This window comes from Leucoraja erinacea, chromosome 15 (assembly GCF_028641065.1).
Source record: "Leucoraja erinacea ecotype New England chromosome 15, Leri_hhj_1, whole genome shotgun sequence".
NCBI lineage: Eukaryota > Metazoa > Chordata > Chondrichthyes > Rajiformes > Rajidae > Leucoraja > Leucoraja erinaceus.
In genome coordinates, this window is record NC_073391.1 from 24,721,291 (window position 1) to 24,744,981 (window position 23,691).

Consider the following 23,691-nt stretch of genomic DNA (forward strand, 5'->3'; position numbering starts at 1 on the left):
GAATCACTGCTACTACCATATTGGTTATTTGGTGCAACCAACCAACTTCAATGCATTTATTCTTTCCCTTAAACACTTGCCAATTTAGAGTCATAATTGCAAGTAATTTAATACATATCACATAGTTTTTTTGCCAAGTCATCACGTGCCTAGTGAAACAAAGCATTCCCTATCAAATTAATTATTATATTTATCAACTGGTTTGGTTTCCTGTGGTCAGTCAGTGTATAGCCATTTTCCACTTTGACGCTTATAAATTGTAGTCTCTATAGTAAATAATTATCACCAAAACATGGCAGCTGTAATTTCTTTCACAAGGTTTTCAGGTGTACATCTGAAAAGATTTGAGTATGTATCTTATCATTATTGTTAACAATAACATGAAAAAAACTAGATAAAGCAGAATCCTGGACTGTGAAATTATTTTCAAGTGCTTAGTTTATATATCATTTTGTAACTGTAACCCTAAATCAGCACCCTTTCAAATTAATTGAAAATGCATTTCTATATAGTAAGCTGTATACCCAAATATAAAACAATATTTTTTTGCACAATCGTGGCTATTATAGGAAGAGAAAGTCATTTTCTGTTTTTTTATTAAGTTGGCTATTTCAAGGGTAGGTACAATGGAGAGCAATCGATTTGATTATTTTTTTCAGAAATTGCCTCCAGCAAAATCCTGACCAACTACTTTATGACATGCACCTCTAAGAAGCTGTACAAGAACAAGTCTAGAGGAAAGTGCATGTAGAAGATTAACTGCAGCAAAACAGGAAAGGCACTCTGCCTTTTGCCAAATACTCATCAATTCTAGTGTCACGGTTCCATTCACACAGCATTAATTAATACCTCGAGAATAGCATTCATTGACTTTTAAAAATGGTGTAATGTACATATTATTGCACTTAAATTCACACTGCCCCTTTGAACCATTTACACCAATGAATTAACTAGAAGTTACTAGAAGCGAATGAATTAACAGAAGTTACTTCCCTAAATCTTACTTTTCTGCCAATTTTCCTAATTATTTTCCCCATCTTTGCTTAGCCCTTAAACTACACAGGATGTAGACTGGTTATATAGGATGTGATTGGTCATAAAAGTGGCAGATGGATGTACTTGGTGGGGAAAAACAAAACTATCCTGCTTGGTAGGAAGAAAGAAAAAATAATTTGTTTTTAATTGACAAACTAGTATATGTTGCTCTAAGGAAAAACTTGAGATTCTAGTTAACATGATGGGAACAATAGGTTAGCTTGGACGGGACTTGGGATGGCAGGGCTCTCACTTAACTTTTTTTCTCTGTTGCCAGCCGGGCAATCTTAAGGAGGTTTTTAGGTTGCCAAATGACAGTTTAAGTGGTCATTTTAGACGGCTTGCATGATGCGCGCAATAATGTGCTCGGATGAAGTGCGTAGTTACCACTCGGAATTATGCTCAATGAAGCATTCACATACTATTTCTGCTTCAAATAAAGTCACAAACTAAACATAGTCACCAATCAAGACATGATATATACCACAATGACATGCAGCAAAATTACAATACAGTATCTCATCTCTTTTTACACGTTGCAATGAATGCAATTTCTATTATTTCTTTCCACTTCCAAACAAAAATGTGGTTGGATTATTCAGCATATGATCAACCTCGGTGAGACCGGCTTGGCGATCGTTTTGCACAACACCTCCACTAAGTTCGCAATAACCAACCTGATCTCCCAGTGACTCAGCACTGATTCAGCAACCAACCTGATCTCCCAGTTTCTCCAGCATAGAAAAAAATGCTGGAGAAACTCAGCGGGTGAGGCAGCATCTATGGAGCGAAGGAAATAGGCGGTGTTTCGGGTCGAGACCCTTCTTCAGACTGATGTGGGGGGCAGGAAGGAAGAAAGGAAGAGGCGGAGACAGTAGGCTGTGGGAGAGGGGGAAGAAGGAGAAAACATGGACTACCTGAAATTGGAGAAGTCAATGTTCATACCGCTGGGGTGTAAACTACCCAAGCAAAATATGAGGTGCTGCTCCTCCAATTTACGGTGGGCCTCACTCTTTCCATGGAGGAGGCCCAGTACAGAAAGGTCGGATTCGGAATGGGAGGGGGAGTTGAAGTGCTGAGCCACTGGGAGATCAGGTTGGTTATTGCGAACTGAGTGGAGGTGTTGGGCGAAGCGATCGCCAAGCCTACGCTTGGTCTCACCGATGAAGAGCAGCTGACACCTAGAGCAGCGAATGCAATAGATGAGGTTGGAGGAGGTGCAGATGAACCTCTGCCACACCTGGAAAGACTACTTGAGTCCTTGGATGGAGTCAAGGGGGGAGGTAAAGCGGCTAGTGTAGCATTTCCTGTGGTTGCAAGGGAAAATGTCAGGGTGGGAGGGGACAAATTGACTAGGGAGTTACGGGGGGAGTGGTCCCTGCAGAAAGCTGAAAGGGGAGGAGATGGGAAGATGAGGCCAATGTTGGAGGATTATCTGTTGTATGTGACGACTGGTAGAGTGGAAGGGGAGGACAAGGGGTCTCTGCCCTTGCTACGAGTGGGAGGATGGGGAGTGTGAGCAGAGTTACGGGTTCCCTCTCCCCCGTTTCCTAAAGAATGTGGACATCTCCAATGCCCTGGTTTGGAAGCCAGTGGTTGGAAATTTAAGGTAGCTCTTTTTTACCCAACAACCCTTTTTTGCTTAAGTCCACCCTCCACCACCTCCAGTTTAAATTCCATTTGGAATATTTTTGGAGGACCAGGAAACCAAGAAGCAAGAGTTACTCCAGAGAGTTACTCCAGCTCCAGGGAGTGATTCTGCGTTGGGTTTCAGCGGTGGCGGCGACCAGTCATCAATGCCGGACAGATCTCCCACAATGCAAAAGGAGGGAGAAAGTGCCCGGCGCCGACCAGTGGCCACGGCAGTGCGCATGTGCAGGGTGGCTAATGATGTGCTGGCCGTGGTTGTGCGCAAATGAAGGGGGAGGATATGCAGGCCATGGCAGTGCGCATGTGCAGGGCAGCCGAGGATGTGCTAGCCGTAGGGGTGAGCATGTGCAAGGCGGCAGGCCATGCCGGCGGATGAGGAGCGGCCGGAGGGCGGAGTGACAGAGAGAGACATAGAGGGGGGCCAAGCTGGGCAAAATGACACGGCTTTTAGGTTGCCCGGCAGGACTTTAGGTGGCCATTGGCAATCGGGCAACCGTTAATTTCGAGCCCTGGATGGTCAGATCTTAAGAGGGATGGGGTAGATTTGACAATGAGGATAGTTATGAAGATGTTTGCTGCAATGGTAGGGATGGAACATAACAGAAATTAAGTCTTGTTAATTCAAATCATTTTGGAATGTGGAACCCCTTCATAAAAACATAGAAACATAGAAATTAGGTGCAGGAGTAGGCCATTCGGCCCTTCGAGCCTGCACCGCCATTCAATATGATCATGGCTGATCATCAGTATCCCGTACCTGCCTTCTCTCCATACCCCCTGATCCCCTTAGCCACAAGGGCCACATCTAACTCCCTCTTAAATATAGCCAATGAACTGGCCTCAACTACCCTCTGTGGCAGAGAGTTCCAGAGAATCACCACTCTCTGTGTGAAAAAAGTTCTTCTCATCTTCCATGGGGAATGGCTGAATAGATTAAAAATAAATAAAACACGAGCAAATTTGTGTATCTTTCATGATCTGTCGATGTTTCAATGTGTTTTATGCTGGGTTTGCTCTGGATGCTCCTGTTTCTTTGCACATTTCAAAGATGTACAGGTTTATAGATCAATTGGCATCTGTAAATTACCCTTTGTGTGTAGAATACAAAACTGGCATAACATAGAACTAGTGCACGGGTGGGCTGGGTGGGCTGAAGGGTATGTTTCCATGCTGTATCTCTAAACTAAATGAAAGAGTTTCCAGGATGTTTGACAGTTAATTTCAGAGGGTGTTTCTTTTGTCGGATGGTCATCGGTTTAAGGTGAGAGGGAAATATTTAAAACAAAGCTGAGGGTCAACTTTTTCACACAGTGTGTGGTATGTATATGGAATGAACTGCCAAAGTAAGTGTGTGTGACAGGTACAATAACAACATTTAAAAGACATTTAGATAGGTCCATGGATAGGAAAGTTTAATAATATCTTAAAACACATTGGAAAATGTGCATGACATTCAGGAGAGGCTAAATATTATGAAGATAACATTTCAAAATTAATCAGAAATTATTTTAAATTCTTTGAATTTTCAATGATTTACCCAAGGAAATGACAATCTACACATGTAAAATTACATTTTCTGAGCTGGGGAAGTTATTAAGCAGTTATTTAGCTGACTATTAAAAGTTGACTTGCACGTCATGCGATAAAGCTTGCTATTATCAAAGACATTCCACTTAGAAACATAGAAAAATAGGTGCGGGAGTAGGCCATTCGGCCCTTCGAGCCAGCACCGTCATTCAATATGATCATGGTTGATCATCTAAAATCAGTACCCCGTTCCTGCTTTTTCCCCATATTCCTTGATTCCTTTATCCCTAAGAGCGAAATCTAACTCTCTCTTGAAAACATCCAGTGAATTGGTCTCCACTGCTTCCTGCGGACAGTGAATTCCACAGCTTCACAACTCTCTGGGTGAAAAGGTTTTTCCTCATCTCAGTCCTAAATGGCTTACCCCTTATTCTTAAACTGTGACCCCTGGTTCTGGACTACCCCAACATCGGGGGAAAAAATTCTGCATCAAGCCTATCCAATCCTTTAAGAATTTTATATTTTACTCGACCAACAGGGACCCCCTAGTCACACGGGAGTCCACCAATGCAACCCATTCCCCAGTGCAATATTCCACCACTCACCTGTTGACCCCACAGGCAGTGTGGTTCCCTAACTCAACCCGTTTCCCAACGTAAGATTCCATCCCCAGCAGTGGACTTTAAAAAAAATCCAATTGGACTTCCCCTGCTTGCCGCAGCACTTCCAATTGCAATACCAATTCACCTTCCCCCTCCTGTTGAAGCACTTGCTGCCAGGAGCTGGAGTAAGTGTTCTATGATGGCAACATTGTTGCAATTATCGGGTGGAGGACTGATGGTGGATGCACAGAGTGTTCCTGCATTGCAACTTTGTATCAAAGTTTGTTGGAATGTGGCAGGAAGGATTTTAACAGTAAAAATCTTGTTAAAGTTGGCTTTTTAAAATCTTTAAATATCAATATCATGAAATATAACATCAAATGTGAAGAAACTTGTTACCACAGGAAAAAGCTGAGTAACATTCTGCAAAAGATTTTGCACTACCGTGTACTGTTTTGGCATCGCTCCTGAGATCACAGACAGGCAAATAAGTCGAGACTTTTAATAGTATATTCTAGACCAACTGTCACACGGGAGAAGACCTGGTCCCCCAATGCAACTCATTCCCCAACGCAATATTGCACCACTAACCCGTAGCCCCCACAGGAGGCGTGGGCCCCCAACTCAACCTTTTACCGAACGTAAGATCCAGCACTCCCTTGACTCCCCCAGCAGTGGACTAAAAAAAAAAATTACAATTGCACTTCCCCAGTTGCAATACCAATTCACCCTCCTCTCCTGCCTGCCAGGAGCTGGAATGTGTTGTATGATGGCAACATTGTTGCAAATGTTGGGTGGAGGACTGTGATATCCCACAGTGAAAAATTGGTGGAAGCACAGAGTGTTCCAGTATTGCAATTTTGTATCGAAGTTTGTTGGAAGATGGCAGGAAGGATTTTAACAGTAAACATCCTGTGAAAGTTGATTTTTTTTTAACCTTGAAATATCAATAACGTGAAATATAACATCAAATGTGAAGAAACTTGATACGAACGACTACGGGAAAAGCCGAGTAAGATCCTGCAAAAATATTTCGCGCTTTGTGTACCGTTTTGGCGTATCTCCTGAGATCACAGACAGACAAACAAGATGAGACTTTTAATAGTAGACAGATAGATATCTCTATATAATTAAAATTCTTCAATTTGTGCCCACAAAGTTTCACAAAAAGCCAAACGGGTTGCGTTGGGGGAACGGGTGAGTGCTGGAATATTGCATTGGGGGAGCAGATCCAACGGGTCTGCACTTGATCTAGTGTTTCTATAAAATAGTTGAAATAGTCTGAGAATAGTTAATCTTGACAGATCACTAATTTTAGTACCTTTAATGAAAGTAATTTGCATCGCAGGTAATAATTTCTAAATTTAAATATTTACATGTATAAGCCTGTCCTCTAGCAAGTTGACATCAGTTTCATAGTACAATGAGGACAAGAGATGGCAGTTTTGCCATTGTTACATATTCAAAATTGAGGCTAATAATTGCTATTTCTTATATCTAGCACATTATTTTTATAATAAAAAAATTCTCAATATTACTATATACAAACTGAAATATGATCATCGAAGATAAATGGAGGATGAAAATCACAATATTTGTAAAATGGCTACATTTATTGATTTGTCCTCATTTATTTTAAAAGTGAAAAGGAAAAGGACAAAATAATAAATTACAGGATATTAAAATACAGATATTAAAATCCTCTGTAATTTGTCTTCCACATATTGAACCAGAATTAATTACTTAACTAAGCTTAACTCCAGCTTAATTATATTTATTCAGAGCCTGCAATAAAACAAATTTTAGTAATAACTGCTGAATGTTTGTAAAACAGCAAACAATATAAACTGCATAATTGAATTTTCAAATTCAAAACATTTTTAGTAACTGGATTCAACACAATAGAAAGAAATGTTCTGATATTCCCCAAACCTTTCCAATATTGACATAAAATTCCACATTTTGACAATAATATATCTTTTTTATTATTTCTCCAAACATTCTTTTCTATTTCATCCCTTCCTTCCACTGTTGCAGATTTTGATTTCCACATTGATGCCAATTGCCTTATCCAAGTGGCATTATTTCAAGTGTATTATCCAAATACTGCCCAATCCCTGCTCTCCATATCTGCCTCTATGCTATTGATATCCCTGTCAGAGAAGCAGGATACCTACTCTTATGTTGGCCCTTCCTCCAGCCATTGCACCCCATCCATTCTGCAATGTCGCAGCAGTTGCAGTTGAGCCTTAAAGGTTAAACCATTATGCTGAGTTGCTTATGTACACAAAACTTGTGAAGATATTTTCACAATGGTATTGGGAGAAAAACTGGCAATGAAGCATGCATGATAGGAATATAAATCCATTTCAAGAAACAACAAACTGCAGCTACTGTAAATAAACACAGAAAATACTGGAAATACTCAACAGGTTAGATGGCATCTGTGAAGGGAAGAACAGAATCTTTCATGTCCAGGAACTTTCATCAGAACTGGGAAAGGATATAAGAAACATATAAGATTGTTTGAAACATATAAGATTGTTAAGGGCTTGGACACGCTAGAGGTAGGAAACATGTTCCCGATGTTGGGGGAGTCCAGAACCAGGGGCCACAATTTAAGAATAAGGAGTAAGCCATTTAGAACGGAGATGAGGAAACGCTTTTTCTCACAGAGAGTGGTGAGTCTGTGGAATTCTCTGCTTCAGAGGGCGGAGGCAGGTTCTCTGGATGCTTTCAAGAGAGAGCTAGATAGGGCTCTTAAAAATAGCGGAGTCAGGGGATATAGGGAGAATGCAGGAACAGGGTACTGATTGGGGATGATCACCCATGATCACATTGAATGATGATGCTGGTTCGAAGGGCCAAATGGCCTACTCCTGCACCTATTGTCTATTGTCTATTGATATAAATGATCTACGTTTTAAGTTGCAGTCCCTCGGGTCAATGTCTTTCCACAGAGCTGATGGGGGGGATGAATTCTAGGATTTGAACACAGGAATAATGAAGAACCAACAATATAGCAGTCCATCATCGGCTCTGACCTTCCTTCCATCGAGGAGATTTATCGCAGTCGCTGCCTCAAAAAGGTTGGCAGTATCATCAAAGACCCACACCATCCTGGCCACACACTCATCTCCCTGCTACCTTCAGGTAGAAGATACAGGAGCCTGAAGACTGGAACAACCAGGTTCAGGAATAGCTACTTCCCCACAGCCATCAGTCTATTAAACCTGGCTCGGACAAAACTCTGATATTAATAACCCATTTTCTGTTATTTGCACTTTATCAGTTTATTTATTAATAATATTTTTATCATGGTATATGGACACACTTATCTGTTTTTGTAGTAAATGCCTACTATGTTCTGTGTGCTGAAGCAAAGCAAGAATTTCATTGTCCTATACAGGGACACATGACAATAAACTCACTTGAACTTGAACTTGAACTATATTTCCAAGTCAATTGGTACATGACCTGAACGTCAGCCTGCAGATAAAGATTTTGCCTTTCTGGCTCTTGGCTCTTTCTTATTGAAGAAGTTGCTACTTTCATGGCACAAATCTTATTTGCCACATATTCGTCTTTGCCTGTTATGGGAAAAAAAACCTTTGACTTTAAAATATTTTAATTAACGGCATTAAATGTATATTAAACAGTCTGTTTCTTTCCAGAGTGTATGTTTTGCTGCAATGTCTAATTGCTGTAGTGATCCTAACTATACAACACAAGATACTGGCAATAATGATAATGAAGAAAAAGCTCAATCTGTCAACATTGCCTTGGAATGGGTCAATGAACCACTGAACTCCTTGCTGAAAGGGCTTTTACCGGCGAACCAGATACATGTGGACAAACTGCTGAGGTACAGGTCATTGAATACTACATCCCTTCAGTTCTTTTCAGTAAAATTATTTGGCCTTCACATTAATATCTTGTAAATACAGCGTTCTTAATCTCCCAGTTTTTATTTTTCAATTGGTTAATCATTTCCTTTATTCTTACATTTTGTATCATTTTATCTTGAGCTGAATTTTACTTCATGTTAGTTCTTTGATATTTGGTAGTATTTAAGTTTGTTTGTTACTTGAATTTCAGGGTGGTTTGTGAAAGATTTGTTTTAATAAATTAATTACTTTAATTGGATTAGCTTTTCAATTGTAATCATTCTGAAAGTGTTAACTTGTTTTCAGATTGAGTAAGGATATAGATCTGTGATTTTTAGACCAGGCTGACACTTTTCTGGGAATAGATTTTGCTGTGAAATCTGTACTTGTGGATTTCTACCCCATTTTGGCCGAACACTGTTTTATAATCTAGAGTTTGAGTCTAGAATCTAGAATAATTTGAGTACAGAATCTTTATGTTCCTGTTCGGTTGAAAGGAAACAGTAAAAATTGGAAAGAGCCCTGGTTTTCAAGGGAAATTGGACATCTTGTTCGGAAAAAGAGGGAGATCTACAACAATTATAGGCAGCATGAAGTAAATGAGGTGCTTGTGGAGTATAAGGAATGTAAAAAGAATCTTAAGAAAGAAATTAGAAAAGCTAAAAGAAGATATGAGGTTGCTTTGGCAAGTAAGGTGAAAGTAAATCCAAAGGGTTTCTACAGCTATATTAATAGCAAAAGGATAACGAGGGATAAAATTGGTCCATTGGAGAGACAGAGTGGGCAGCTATCTGCAGAGCCGAAAGAGATGGGGGGAGATATTGAACAATTTCTTTTCTTCGGTATTCACCAAGCAGAAGGATATTGAATAATGTGAGGTAAGGGAAACGAGTAGAGTAGCTATGGATACTATGAGTTTCAAAGGAAAAGAAGTACTGACACTTTTGAAAAATATAAAAGTGGATAAGTCTCCAGGTCCTGACAGGATATTCCCTAGGACATTGAGGGAAGTTAGTGTAGAAATAGCCGGGGCTATGACAGAAATATTTCAAATGTCATTAGAAACGGGAATAGTCCCCAAGGATTGGCGTACTGCGCATGTTGTTCCATTGTTTTAAAAGGGTTCTAAGAGTAAACCTAGCAATTATAGACCTGTTAGTTTGACTTCAGTGGTGGGCAAATTAATGAAAAAAGATACTTAGAGATAATATATATAAGCATCTGGATAAACAGGGTCTGATTAGGAACAGTCAACATGGATTTGTGCCTGGAAGGTCATGTTTGACTAATCTTCTTGAATTTTTTGAAGAGGTTACTAGGGAAATTGACGAGGGTAAAGCAGTGGATGTTGTCTATATGGACTTTAGTAAGGCCTTTGACAAGGTTCCTCATGGAAGGTTGGTTAAGAAGGTTAAACTGTTGGGTATAAATGCAGGAATAGCAAGATGGATTCAACAGTGGCTGAATGGGAGAAGCCAGAGGGTAATGGTGGATGGCTGTTTGTCGGGTTGGAGGCAGGTGACTAGTGGGGTGCCTCAGGGATCTGTGTTGGGTCCTTTGTTGTTTGTCATGTACATCAATGATCTGGATAAAGGGGTGGTAAATTGGATTAGTAAGTTTGCAGATGATACCAAGATAGGGGGTGTTGTGGATAATGAAGAGGATTTCCAAAGTCTACAGAGTGATTTAGGCCATTTGGAAAAATGGGCTGAAAGATGGCGGATGGAGTTTAATGCTGATAAATGTGAGGTGCTACACCTTGGCAGGACAAATCAAAATAGGACGTACATGGTAAATGGTAGGGAATTGAAGAATACAGCTGTACAGAGGGATCTGGGAATAACCGTGCATAGTTCCTTGAAGGTGGAATCTCATATAGATAGGGTGGTAAAGAAAGCTTTTGGTATGCTAGCCTTTAGAATACAGAAAGCGGAAGTGCAAAAGGACTTGGGAGTGCTGGTGCAGGATTCCCAAAAATTAATTTGCAAGTTGAACCGGTAGTGAAGGAAGCAAACTCAATGCTAGCATTTATTTCAAGAGGGCTTTTAAACAAAAACAGGGATGTAATGTTGAGGCTCTATAAGGCACTGGTAAGGCCACATTTGGAAAATTGTGAGCAATTTTGGGCACCATATCTGAGGAAGGATGTGCTCACTCTGGAGAAGGTCCAGAAGAGAATTGCAAGAATGATCCCAAGAATGAGTAGTTGACCTACAGTATGATGAGCGTTGGTCGGCACTGGGCCTGTACCCAGAGGAGTTTAGAAGAAAGAGGAGGGACTTCATTGAAACATACAGAATAGTGGAAGTCTTGGATAGAGTGGACTAGTCTCACTAGTGGAAGAGCCTAAGACTAGATGTCATAGCCTCAGAATTAAGGGACGTTCTTTTAGGAAGGAGATAAGGAGAAATTTCTCTAGTCAGAGGGTGATGACTGTGGAATTCTTTGCCACAGTAGGCTGTAGAGGCCAAGTCAGTGGATATTTTTAAGGCAGAGATAGATAGATTCTAGATTAGTACAGGTGTCAGAGTTTATGGGGAGAAGGCAGGAGAATGGGTAAGGAGGGAGAGATAGATCAGCCATGATGGAGTGGTGGAATAGATTTGATGGGCCGAATGGCCTAATTCTACTCTTATCCCTTATGACCTTTATAAAGTTTTCCATTTAGTGAATGCCAATGGTTAGAAATATGTTCTTGTTTTTGATGAAAACCCAAAGCCGAGACCTGAAAATTTCATTCTAAATGCAATGGACTTACTTACATGTTGGTATGATGTACATTTAAATTGTGAAAAATATTTCAATAATGTAAATAAATATATTTGCTTCTTAATAAACTGAATTGTATTTAAAAATGGTCTTTTGTGGCACATAATAGCAGACTGAAGAATTGGTGATGGTAAAGAGAAACATGTACAGGTACTTTCATATTGATGAAGATGACAGTAAAACTGGATACTAGGCAGTTAAGTAAACTGTATTATGTTAGATTCCTGACATTAGAACATTACACCTGAATAAAAGTTATGTACTACTTTAAATATAACATTTATCACTGTATATCATCAATATTATAAGCCAAGTGACAAATCTGAATTTGAATTACACAGTGAATATTTTCAGAGGAAAGTGGAAGAAGATGAAGAGCAAAAGAAAAAGGATAACGAAGATGAGAAGCTAACTGAGCCAGAATCACTCCCTCCACCCGTCAGTGCTGCTTTTGGAGACAAGAAAAAGAAAAGTCCTAAAGGTTTATTTAAAATTCACTTCAGAGTAGTTATACAAACTGAACAGCAGAGATATGTGCAGGAGTTAAATTTATCCATTTTGTACAGACAATTCACACTGACAAATTCTGCAAAGATGGGTGCGTTCGTAATGTGCTTAACGATGATAGGAAGAGCCCAGTTCCTCTGCTGGCCCCACCCTGGCACATAGATCTGCTTGCAGGGCCTCCTAAAACACTCTCATGGCAGACAGTAATGGATTGCGAATGAGGGAAGAGGGGTGAGATAAAAACAAGGAATATGTTCTTGCTGGTTATTCATTAACATTTTGCAGCAATGGATTTGTAAGAATCTTGTGGAGTGCCAAATAACTTCATTATGCATTATTTCCAAACAACATAAAAAAGAGGCCATTTGGCCCATCAAGTCTATATCCTCTTTCAGAATATTCCAATCAATTCCATTCCCATCTCTTACCTCATTTTCAGTTTTCTCCCCCTACTACAATCAATCTGAAGAAGGATTCCCATGCAAAACATCACGTATTCATGTGCTCCACAGATGCTGCCTGACTCACTGATTCACTCGGCACTTTTGTGTCTATTCCTATATTCCTACTACTTTTTCTCACACGCCCATCAACTCTTCACTGATTCTCTGGCCACCTACACCCATGATAATTTACAATAGCCATTTAATCTAACAATTTGCACATCTTAAGAATGTGGGAGAAAACTAAATCACCTGACAGGAACCCATGCAGTCAAATGAACCACACCAGAGGCCAGAATTGAACCCATGACCCAGTGAAGCAGCAGTACTACTTGCTGCAGAACTGTGCTGCAGATTTACTTCTTCTTCTTCTTCTTCTATGTAGTTTTTTTTTGGCGGTTGGCAAACAACTTTTTAGTGCATTACCGACCACCAACTGGTATGGAGTGTGGATCAAATAACATTATAACTTATATACTAATAATCTATATCTTTCCAAACAAATTGGTTACCCTGAGAAAAAGCATTAGGATTTGATAGCACTTATATGAATTCTTTTGTAAAATATCTATTAAATCAAATTGTACTTTTTCTTTTCTGAATCGTTCACTCATTTGTCTTCTTTCTTCCTCATACCTCTCACAATGTATAATGACATGCTCTATTGTCTCGTCTTGCCCACAGTATTCACATCTGCCTGTATTATGCTTTCCTATTATAAAAAGTGTACTGTTCAGACCAGTGTGTCCAAATCTGATTCTTGAAATTACTGTCTCCTCGTTTCTGTTTTTTCCTGCACATATCATTTCTCCCACTTTCCTCTGGACTCTGTAGAACCACCGTCCTTTCCGCTCTTCCTCCCATTGCTTTTGCCATCTTTCCTTCAGTCTTTGCTTAATAATGTCTTTGATTTCAGTTTTACCTATGTTAATACTTAAATCAATCTTATTTCTTTTTGTTACCTCTTTTGCTGCCTTATCTGCCATTTCATTTCATTTAATGCCAATGTGTGCTGGTTCCCATAAAAATATGACTGTAAGCCCCATCATTTGAATTCTGAATAGTGTTTGTTGTATTTCAATCAAAATGTCTGGTCTACTGTCTGAATGGCTGTGCTGTAAACTCTTTATTGCTAAACTTGAATCTGAACAAATAACTGTCCTTAAAGGCCTGGTATCCTCGACCCACTGTACCGCTAACAATATTGCATTCATTTCACCTGTGTATACTGAGACTTCATTATTGATCCTCTTCCCTACTTTGATGTGAAATTCTGGTACAATAAATGCTACTCCTACTTTATCTACTGAATCTTTTGATGCATCTGTATAAATTTGGACAAAGCTGTGCTGCAGATTTAGCAAGAACATGTGCTCTTTCAATAATTGTTAATGATGCAATAATTGGTATAATTATTCTTACTTAGGTTGGTGCATAAAGAACCGCTATAAATACAGTTGTTATTCTAAGAGCTTGCTTGGGCTTTAAAATCCTGGCAGTGAAAGGCAGATGGGAGACCCTGACGAGACACAAGTATCTTTTATAACATTTCCTGTGGAATAAAAGAAGCAGAATCTCCAGAAACCTTTGGTCTCCCTTTTGCTAATAATGCCCCCTCCTGTTCTCCTTCCTAAACTGACCCGAACATAGATCGTCCAGGTTCTGAAATATTGCTTCTGCACTTTCCTCTCCCAACTGAGATGCTACTTCTTCTGACTCCACACTTACATTCAACATTTTTTTAATTAAACATGGAGAATTGGCAATAGTTGCATTTTGGTTGTGAAGAGCTAAACAACTGGCCTTATTTTTCTGTACTAAGACAGTAGATTGCCTTCCACCCTCCTCCCCGATATTGCGCGCCAACCAGTCAATTGCCTATCCATTAGTTTGAACCATAAGTAGTTTTTTATTTATTTTGAGTTCTAATAGCCTGACCTTCTAGCTCTCCCCTGACAATATTGTGGGAATTAAACAGCTGATGTGATGTTAAGGTTTGTTTCACTTCAAACAGACAAAAACGCAATAAAATTAGTAATCAAGTAGTAAAATCTTTATTTCGCCAGGTGGGTGCGGCAGTAAACACTTACAGTATGTAATATACAGACTATAGATTCACTCTATCCCCACACAAAGGGGTAATGTTCAATCAGATATATTCATACCCCAATAATCAGCGATTCAGCAATACTTTATCTGCAGAGCATTGTACAGCCTCTTGCTTGTTAAGATTGACAGGTTCTTCCGAGGAAGCTATTTTTTGCAAATTCAAGCACTCGTGTTTTTTCACCTTGTTGATCTATTGTTTAAGTACATTGCAATCTGTAGAGCAGAGGGAAATAACTATTGTCTGAACATTCCTCTGATTGTTTATATTATAGTGCAAAAACATCGAGTGTTTTAGTGGTGTAACTTTGCTAGTGTAATGAGAGAAAGGTGAAACCATTTTCTGCTAGCCTTGCTAGTGTAATGGGAGAGAGGAGAAAGGTGCTTCTACAGCTGAAACCATATTGTAACTTTTAAATGTTTGGACTTTCTTACTGACCTATTGTGAATTCTGGTTAGTCAGGTCATTTAAATAGACTAGTTTTTAAAACAGAACATCGTGTGTTCTAGAAACAGATGGGGAGAGGAAATGAAAATGAGTGCTGGAATGCTTTCTACAGATTAACTCAACAAGTTCAAAGTAGCGTGGATTGTGAAATCAGCGCAATTTGTATGAAGGTGTTGCTGCAGTTTCCTAAGGGCCATGACAGGTGTCTTAAATGATCAAAATTAGGCAACAAAGTCATACTGATCATTTTTATTTCAGCCAAAAAAAGTCTTGTTCCAGAAAAAAATATCAATCCCCGTGAACCTCCAGAGTCATTCTTTCCTGGCAGTGTGGCAATTGGTGCAGTGTCTCTGGCCATTGCCAAAGCTGCAGCCAGACTTCAGAACATTATTTTGTATTTACATATTGCTTCACTGAACCAAGCTGAGGTAAGAGGGTTTTTCTTTATCTGCTTTTGTCCCTTTTTTAAAAAAGTTTATTCTATTCATTACTACTGCATATATATATTTTTTTTTTAATTAAAATTTTTTATTTATTAAAATAAAATGACAATAGTATAACATTCAAACTTGTATCTGTATAGCAAAATAGCAACATGTAACCTTCATCTATATGTAACACTAAGTTATTAGTTATTTATGACACTTTGAATATATGTACCTGTATTATTGTTTAGACTTTTAATATAACTAGAATTTAGAAAGCAATGCTTTACATCCTTTAACATTGCTGCATTCTTCAATGGATATGAATATGTGAATATCTTGTGGAGATTGATCCAAAACGAAAAGGGAAAGGACAGTGAAGAAAATCATAACAGCATCCTAGAGTGAAATTAGAACAATAATGGGAGAAAGGGTTTAGATTTATAAAGCAGTGTGTATTAGGAGCTTGTATTAGCATTGTCGTTACCATGACATCTCTTTGCAGCTCACTGTCATCCGTTGTAATAGTAAGTTCAGTAGGGATGAAATGTTAATAACATTGGATATTATTTCTCAAGGGTAAGTGATATTTGAACATAGTTGAGCTAAGTGGAGGACAGGGTATTATGAAGACAGGCTAATATGAAAAACTGATGTGAATTGCTGAAGCCAAACGTGGATAAAGCAACAGTGGCAATGATATATTTGTCAAAAGATACAAAATTTGTATAATAAATTATTTTATTTTACAAACGTATAAAAGGCAATTCATAGATAAGTCATGTTCTAGATATATGCATTTTAAAGGAATATTAGGTTGCATATAACCTGGGAGGTGGAACTTGTTAAAAAAAATTATACAAATAATAACTGATTCATTGAATAATTAAATGATGCTTAATTTCTTGAATAAAAATGAGCATGTGTGTAATTAATCAAGATGTAGAAGATGATAATGTTTCTACAAGAAAACTATGAAGTAGAGGTAGGTTTTAAACTTGCCAAAAAAAATTAAAGGATGAGTATAATCGTGAAAGGAAAAGCAAAAAAAAAAGGTTTTGAACAGCTGTGATGAACATGTACATCAGTATTTTCATAGAATGGTCTCATTTCAAATATCTCTGCTTGTGGCTCTACTAAAACAATTAAGCTTACACTTTCAGACAAATGTGTATTCATACCTAATTTCAAGGAAATTAACAATAATGGATGTTAAAGATAATATTGGCATTATTAGCTTGGTTTTTCAAAACATGGGTAATAGGTGGATTATGACCGCATGGATAAACTCCAAAAATTGTTCATCCCTGTCTAGCGAAAAATTAAAACGGGGAAGGCGGTTCAACCGTGGCTAACGAGGGATATCAAGGATATTGTTAAATCCAAGGAAGAGGCATATCAATTGACCAGAGGAAGCAGCAAACGGAGGACGGAGAAATTTAGAACAGAGGAGAACAAAAGGGTTAATTAAGAGGGGGGGGGGGGGGGGGAAAGAGCATGAAAGAAAGCTTGTGGGAATATAAAAACTGACTCTAAAAGCTTCTTTAGATATGTAAAAAGGAAAAGATTTGTGAAGACAAATGATGGTCCCTTCCAATCAGAGACAAGTGAATTTACAATGGGAAACAAAGAAATGGCAGAACAGTTAAACGAGTACTTTGGTTCTATCTTCACTAAGGAAGACACAAACAATCTCCCAGAAATACTAGGGGACCGAGGATCTAGTGGGAGGGAGGAACTGAAGGGAATCCACATTAGTCAGGAAATGATATTAGGTAATCTGTTGGGATTGAAGGCAGATAAATCCCCAGGGATGATGGTTTGCATCCCAGAGTCCTTACTTTCCCTCTCTATCCCCTCCCTCTTCCCAGTTCTCCCACCAGTCTTACTGTCTTTGACTACATTCTATCTTTGTCCCGCCCACTCCCCTGACTTCAGTCTGAAGAAGGGTCTCGACCTGAAATGTCACCCATTCCTTCTCTCCAGAATCGCTGCCTGTCCTGCTGAGTTACTCCAACATTATGTGTCTACCTTTCTCTCTTGTATTAACTACTTACAAAGTTAGAGAATTAATGTCCACTCTGATATGTGAGGTTCAATTGACTTCAATCACAAAATGCAGTTTAATTTGCCACTCTCTCACCTCTGTCTTCCAATCCAAAATTGGTTGCTGTCACCTTTCAGGAGAGAAAGTAATATGTTGTTTGTGCATAATTAACATTCACTTAATGTTGATATTTGATACGAGTTCAAATGCCTCAGACTTTCTATAGTAACATACATAGTTCGTGCCAGTTGTAGTGCAATATGTTGTTGGATTTAAATGATGGAAATTTAGCTTGAGTGCAATGTAAAAACTTCCCAAATATTTAGGTGAAAACATGTTTGCTATGTATCTTAAAATGAAAAAAATGTGTCCAAATTATACATATGCTAGAAGAATAGTTTATAACCGTATCTAAATCACTTTCATATCTGCATGTTCTAGGTATAGCCTAAAACAATCATTTTCAATTTTAGGAACCCCGGAAAGAGATGAGTATGCCTCTTCCCTTAATAACTATACTTGAATGTGGAAAGTCCTCTGGGGGAAAAGTACATTTGCTGAAGGAAATGATAGCAATTCCAAAACCCGGCCTTGGTTATAAACAGGTAAGACATTTGACTGTGCATCATATTGTTTTATACATCATTAGGCGAAAAACAGTTGGAGAGCACGAATTTGCTGACTCATCAAACAATTTCCTGTGTTTGTAAAAGTATTGAAGAATTATAATTTCTGCAATATTTCTTCTGCTCAGTAGCTGGCGTATTAAGGTCCTGTATATACTGGTATTTTATATTAGGTTATGTTACTGGCCTAACCACAAAAAGTCACAGAGAAACCTGTTAGAGGTTGAAATTGTGTATTCATGTAAAGAAGTTTTTTTTCTCTCAGTTATTTCTGTTGTAATTGTGCTGAGAATATACTGGAATACATGCAAATTTTCACGACCATTACTAAGCCACTGGGCTATTTTATGAGAGTCATCAAAACACAACAGTAGCATCAGAAACATTGCAGGAAGAATATCAATGTTGAATGTTTTAAGAACTCCATGAAGACATCTTTACTGATAATCTGACAACTATTAACTAACAGGAACCACAGAGTGTTTACAGTATCTGGAACTTCTATGAGGTACTATATGATTAGCACCAGCGGAAAAAAACTGTTGGCATCATTACCCAAACCCACCAGGTCAGATTTACTAAGAATAGACATAGAAACAAATGACTGAGACGTTCAGGAATTAATAACCAAGGACACTCAAGACATTCATAAATCCCATCATGCCTCGAGGGGAAAAAAGATGTCCGTATAGGCACCCAACAGTCAAGGTCCAATGAAGAAGTTATGATCCTAAGAACAGATTGTTGGTGTAAAAAACATAAATTAAGCAACACCCGATTGATTATGACAAGCCTGTCGAGACGATGTAAGGTTAAACACACAAAAGATCCCACCCTGCAAACCTACCCTTTGACCCCAATTTCACATAATTCTATCTGGTCCAGTCTCATCCCAGGTCTATAAAGTCATGGCAACTGAACACAACAGTGTCTTTCCAGTGGCCATGCAGGTGGTCTCCAAAGTGTAATGTGAATTCTTTATATCAAGTGCCTCAATGGACATGATCTTTGGTGTGCAATTCCAAAAAAATGGAGAAAGCAGCATCAAACACTGTAGATGTCCGTCTCTGACCTCACAAAGACTCCTGACAAGTCCACTTGTGAAATACTTTGGAGAATCCTCTTAAGATTTTGTTGCACTAAGAAATTATTTTCCATTCTATGTTTATGAAGTTTATCAATAAGTTTATTGGCCAAGTATTCACATACAAGGAATTTGCCTTGGTGCTCCGCCCACAAGTGACAACATGACATACAGTGACAGTTAGGAATAACACATAAAACATTAATAATAAAACATTATCAATTAAACATGTGAATTACATAAAATACCAGAGCAAAGAGAGGCTACATATTTTTGGTTATTGAGTAGAGCTACTACTTGTGGAAAAAAGTTGTTTTTATGTCCGGCTGTGGCGGCTTTGACAGTCCGGAGTCGCCTTCCAGGGGGAAGTGAATCAAAGAGTTTGTGGCCAGGTTGAGAGGGGTCAGAGATGATCTTCCGCTACATGAAAGACAGGAGACTTGTGGTTATGAACTCAGACACAATTCCAGTGCGGGCTGAGGTTATACAAATCAGTTTCATTACTAAATCCATTTTCTCAATCTTTCTCAGTGTAATACTGTACCTCTCCACCAACAGACATCCAGCTAGAGTAGAGTTAATCTACATAATACATGGAAAACCGTTCAACCTCTTTAATGGTTTTAAAAAGGATAGCGGGACTGACATATGATGAAAGAATGGATCAACTGGGCTTATATTCACTGGAATTTAAAAGGATGAAAGGGAATCATATAGAAACATATAACATTCTTACGGGATTGGACAGGCTAGATGCAGGTAAAATGTTTGTGATGTTGGGGGAGTCCAGAACCAGGGGACACAGTTTAAGAATTAGGGGTAGGTCATTTAGGACTGAAGATGAGACAAATCTTTTTCACCCAGAGACTTGTGAATCTGTGGAATTTTCTGTCACAGAAGGCAGTGGAGGCCAATTCACTGCATGTTTTCAAGAGAGAGTTAGATATAGCTCTTAGGGCTAACAGAATCAAGGGATATGGGGAGAAAGCAGGAACGGGGTACTGATTTTGGATGATCAGCCAAGATCATATTGTATGGCGGTGGTGGCTCGAAGGGCCGAATGGCCTACTCCTGCACCGATTTTCTATGTTTAACTCCACCATAGATTCTAGCTTCAGTCAATTAGCTTAAAAGCAGAGATGATTTTTGCAAACGTGCACATATTGAGATCAGGCTCCTGGTCATACTGCACTCATTGACTGAGGCATATGAGAAAATGGATCTTACACTAAACATTCGTAGAACAATGTGCAATGGCGCAGGTGGACCAATGTCACTCGACAAGTAGACCCTGGAAAATATAGCACCTTGTGAACTTAGCGACTCGGAAGCCAAAGCTACTTGATATAAAAGTCTTTATTTATCTGGAGAAATCATCAGGGTTCCCTTGGAGACCCTCTCAGTAGAAACACCCAAACTCAAAGTATATCAAGATTTTATTTCTTAAGATAAAAGTTAACAGCAGGTCAGATGAAATATGCTTTGAGCTCATTCGTGGAAAAAGATTACCAAGAGAAACAGAGAGGACTCTTCAAACCCCCACTTTTAAGAAATCTTGGCAACTCAAGGTAGTCCCTGACTCAGGACTGAGATCTCAATCACTTTGTTGGGGCTCAGCAAAAATGTCCTTTCACCCACATCACTCATCATTTGGCACATCGCAAACATTCTGCCCCACTTGTGCCAAAGTTTGGAGGTTTTTTAGCAGTGGCCTTATAGTTTAAGAAAATAACGGGCCTGTCCCACTTGCGTAACTTTTTCGGCGACTGCCGACACCCGTCATAGGTCGCCGAAAATGTTCAACATGTTGAAAATTCAGCAGCGACCAGAAAGACGTTACGAATCTTTGGAGACTTCTCACGACCATAGGACACCTCTCACGACCATACAGGCGACCTCCTGGCGTCATGTCGCGGGTGAGAGGTCGTGAGGGCCTAGTGTGTGTGTGAAGTTGCGGGGAGGTTTACAATGTTTATTATTTAATGTCCCTTGTCTAGTCTGAAATAAAGTTCATCATTGGATATAAAAATCAGAAGAAATATAATTGTGTGTGTTATATGATTATATACATCTATATAACATTCATGTATGTGTGTTCTTTCCAGCACAATCTAGTCCGATTACCCTGCGAGTTGGGTCGGGTAGGTTCCGGTTAATACAAAATCAACTCAAACACAGCTTATGATCCATTTAAAAATAAATCATTTAAAAAACATTAAAAAAGACAATTACCAGAGTCAAATTTTATTCTTGACAAGAATTAACAGAAGTATGAACTAACAGAATTATGAATCTAACCCTATATTACACACACAAACTGTTCACCAGCAACGTTGATTACACTGCGAGTCGGGTCGGGTCGGGTAGGGTCCGGTTACTAAAATGGGCGGGGAAAAATGCCCAGGATCCCCTCTGTAGCGTACTACAGGTCAGCCCATTGCATTTCGCAGGAGTGGCCTATCTTGCTCCGCTATAGGATCTTTGACCATGACCACTCAGGATCTTATCCTTCAATCGTCCTCTCTAGATCTATTAATCTCCAGTAGTTACAAACTAAGACGGTGCAAAAAGTTTTCATAAGATCTGCCTGTTCCATTGTTCATTTAAGTAAAGCTTCTCTGCAGACTATATGAAAATTAGGGGTGTAATTGATGGTGTGGAGGATAGTCTTAGGTTACAGATAAATATTGATGTTGGAAAAATGGGTAGTGTTGCAACAAAAGGAATTTCATCCTGAGATGTGTGAGGTGATGTGCTTTGAAGGAATGAATGGTAGGGCTTCAGGAAGTATTGCGAGTAGAAGGACATTGGTGTACAAATCCAAGCATCCCTGAAATCCGTAGCACAGTTAGATAAAGTGAAGATGGTATAAGGAGACTTATCTTCATTAATCCTAACATATAATATATGAGTAGGGAGGTGATGGTAGAATTTATGAAATGTTGCCTAGGTCCTAGCTGGAGTACTGTGTATGGTTTTGTTTACCACATGGTAACATAGAAAATAGGTGCAGGAGTAGGCCATTCGGCCCTTCAAGCCTGCACAGCCATTCAATATGATCATGGCTGATCATCCAATTCAGTGTCCTGCACCTGCCTTCTCTCCATACCCCCTGATCCCTTTAGCCACAAGGGCCACATCTAACTCCCTCTTAAATATAGCCAATGAACTGGCCTCAACTACCTTCTGTGGCAGAGAATTCCAGAGATTCACCACTCTCTGTGTGAAAAATGTTTTCCTCAATTGTAAACCTCCCCGTAACTTCACACACACTAGGCCCTATCCCACCCCTAAGAATGACTTAAGTGCTGAGGGGACAATGCAGAGGGGATTCATGAGATGTTACTCGGAATGGAGATTTTCAGTCACGAGGAGAGTCTGAATAGGCTGGATTTGCTTTTATTGGAACAGTGAAGGCAGAAGAGGGGCCTGGTAGAGGAATATGTAACAATCAGGGTCATTGATAGGGTAGGTAGTCGGAAACCTTGACACCATAGAGGAGTTATCTAAAATTGTAGGCTACAGGTTGAGCGTATGGGGTAAGAGGTTTAGAAGGGATCTTAGAAGAGGATAGTTGGCTGAGTGAATGATGGAAGCAGATATTCTCTCAACTAATTAGGGCACCTAAATTGGCAAGCATAGAAAGCCGTGAACCTGTTTTTGGTAAACAGGATTAATATAGTTATGGACTTGATGGGCGGAATGAATATCGTGGGCCAAAGGCATTATTTGTGTGCTGGAGAACTTCATAACCTCATGACTCTATCTAAGTTATTGATGTGGATTCGAAAAAGTTGAAATTCCAGCACCATTGCTGCAGCACATAACTTGTTCTATTTTATTAACCTGTAAAAGATTCATTTATCTACCTTATTCATTTTGTCTACCTTCATTTATCCCATCTCTGTTTCCTGTTAGCCAGGCAATCTGCATTCCTACATCATCCCTACAATCCTATATCATGCATTTCTATTTTCTACTACAATATTTGATGCAGCACCTTATCAAATATCTTCTGTAAATCTAATCCACCAGTCTTCTTTATCCAGAGCCTATGTTCCTAAAAATAATCCTATGAATTAGACAAATATGACTTTTCCTTTCACAAAACCGTTGATTTTGCCAGAATACCTTGACTTTTGCTAAGTGCTCTGCTATAACATTTTAATAATATTTAATAATAGATTTGATGTTTTCCTTGTGATACATACTGTACTTAGCTAGCTGTCTGTAGTTTCCTGCTTTCTGTCTTCCTTTATGAATAAATGAGTTGCACGTTCTATTTCTCTTCTCCAAATCTTGTGAACTTTGGAAAATTAAAACCAGCACATTGACACGACGACCACTTTTAAGACTCCACTTGAACCCAGTTCATAGCTCTAACAATTTTTTTTCTGCACCACTGCCCTGGTGTTTGTAATTTTCGTGACTTGAACATTCAGAAAGGCATGTTGGATCAATTCACCCAAACTTGAGAGCTAAACTATTGTATTAAACATGATTTGAGAATGTACTGTGTAAGCTGTTTGAAATTG

General features: G+C 39.0%; 1 protein-coding gene across 1 annotated transcript in view; it reads left to right on the forward strand.

Moving 5' to 3' along the window:
• The window catches only part of eno4 (enolase 4), a 57,637-nt gene that overhangs the window by 9,920 nt on the left and 24,026 nt on the right, over positions 1-23,691 (forward strand). Inside the window, 4 exon segments of the mRNA XM_055646924.1 lie at positions 8,489-8,679; positions 11,812-11,951; positions 15,233-15,402; positions 17,920-18,051. Coding sequence (XP_055502899.1) covers positions 8,489-8,679; positions 11,812-11,951; positions 15,233-15,402; positions 17,920-18,051 — 633 coding nt within the window.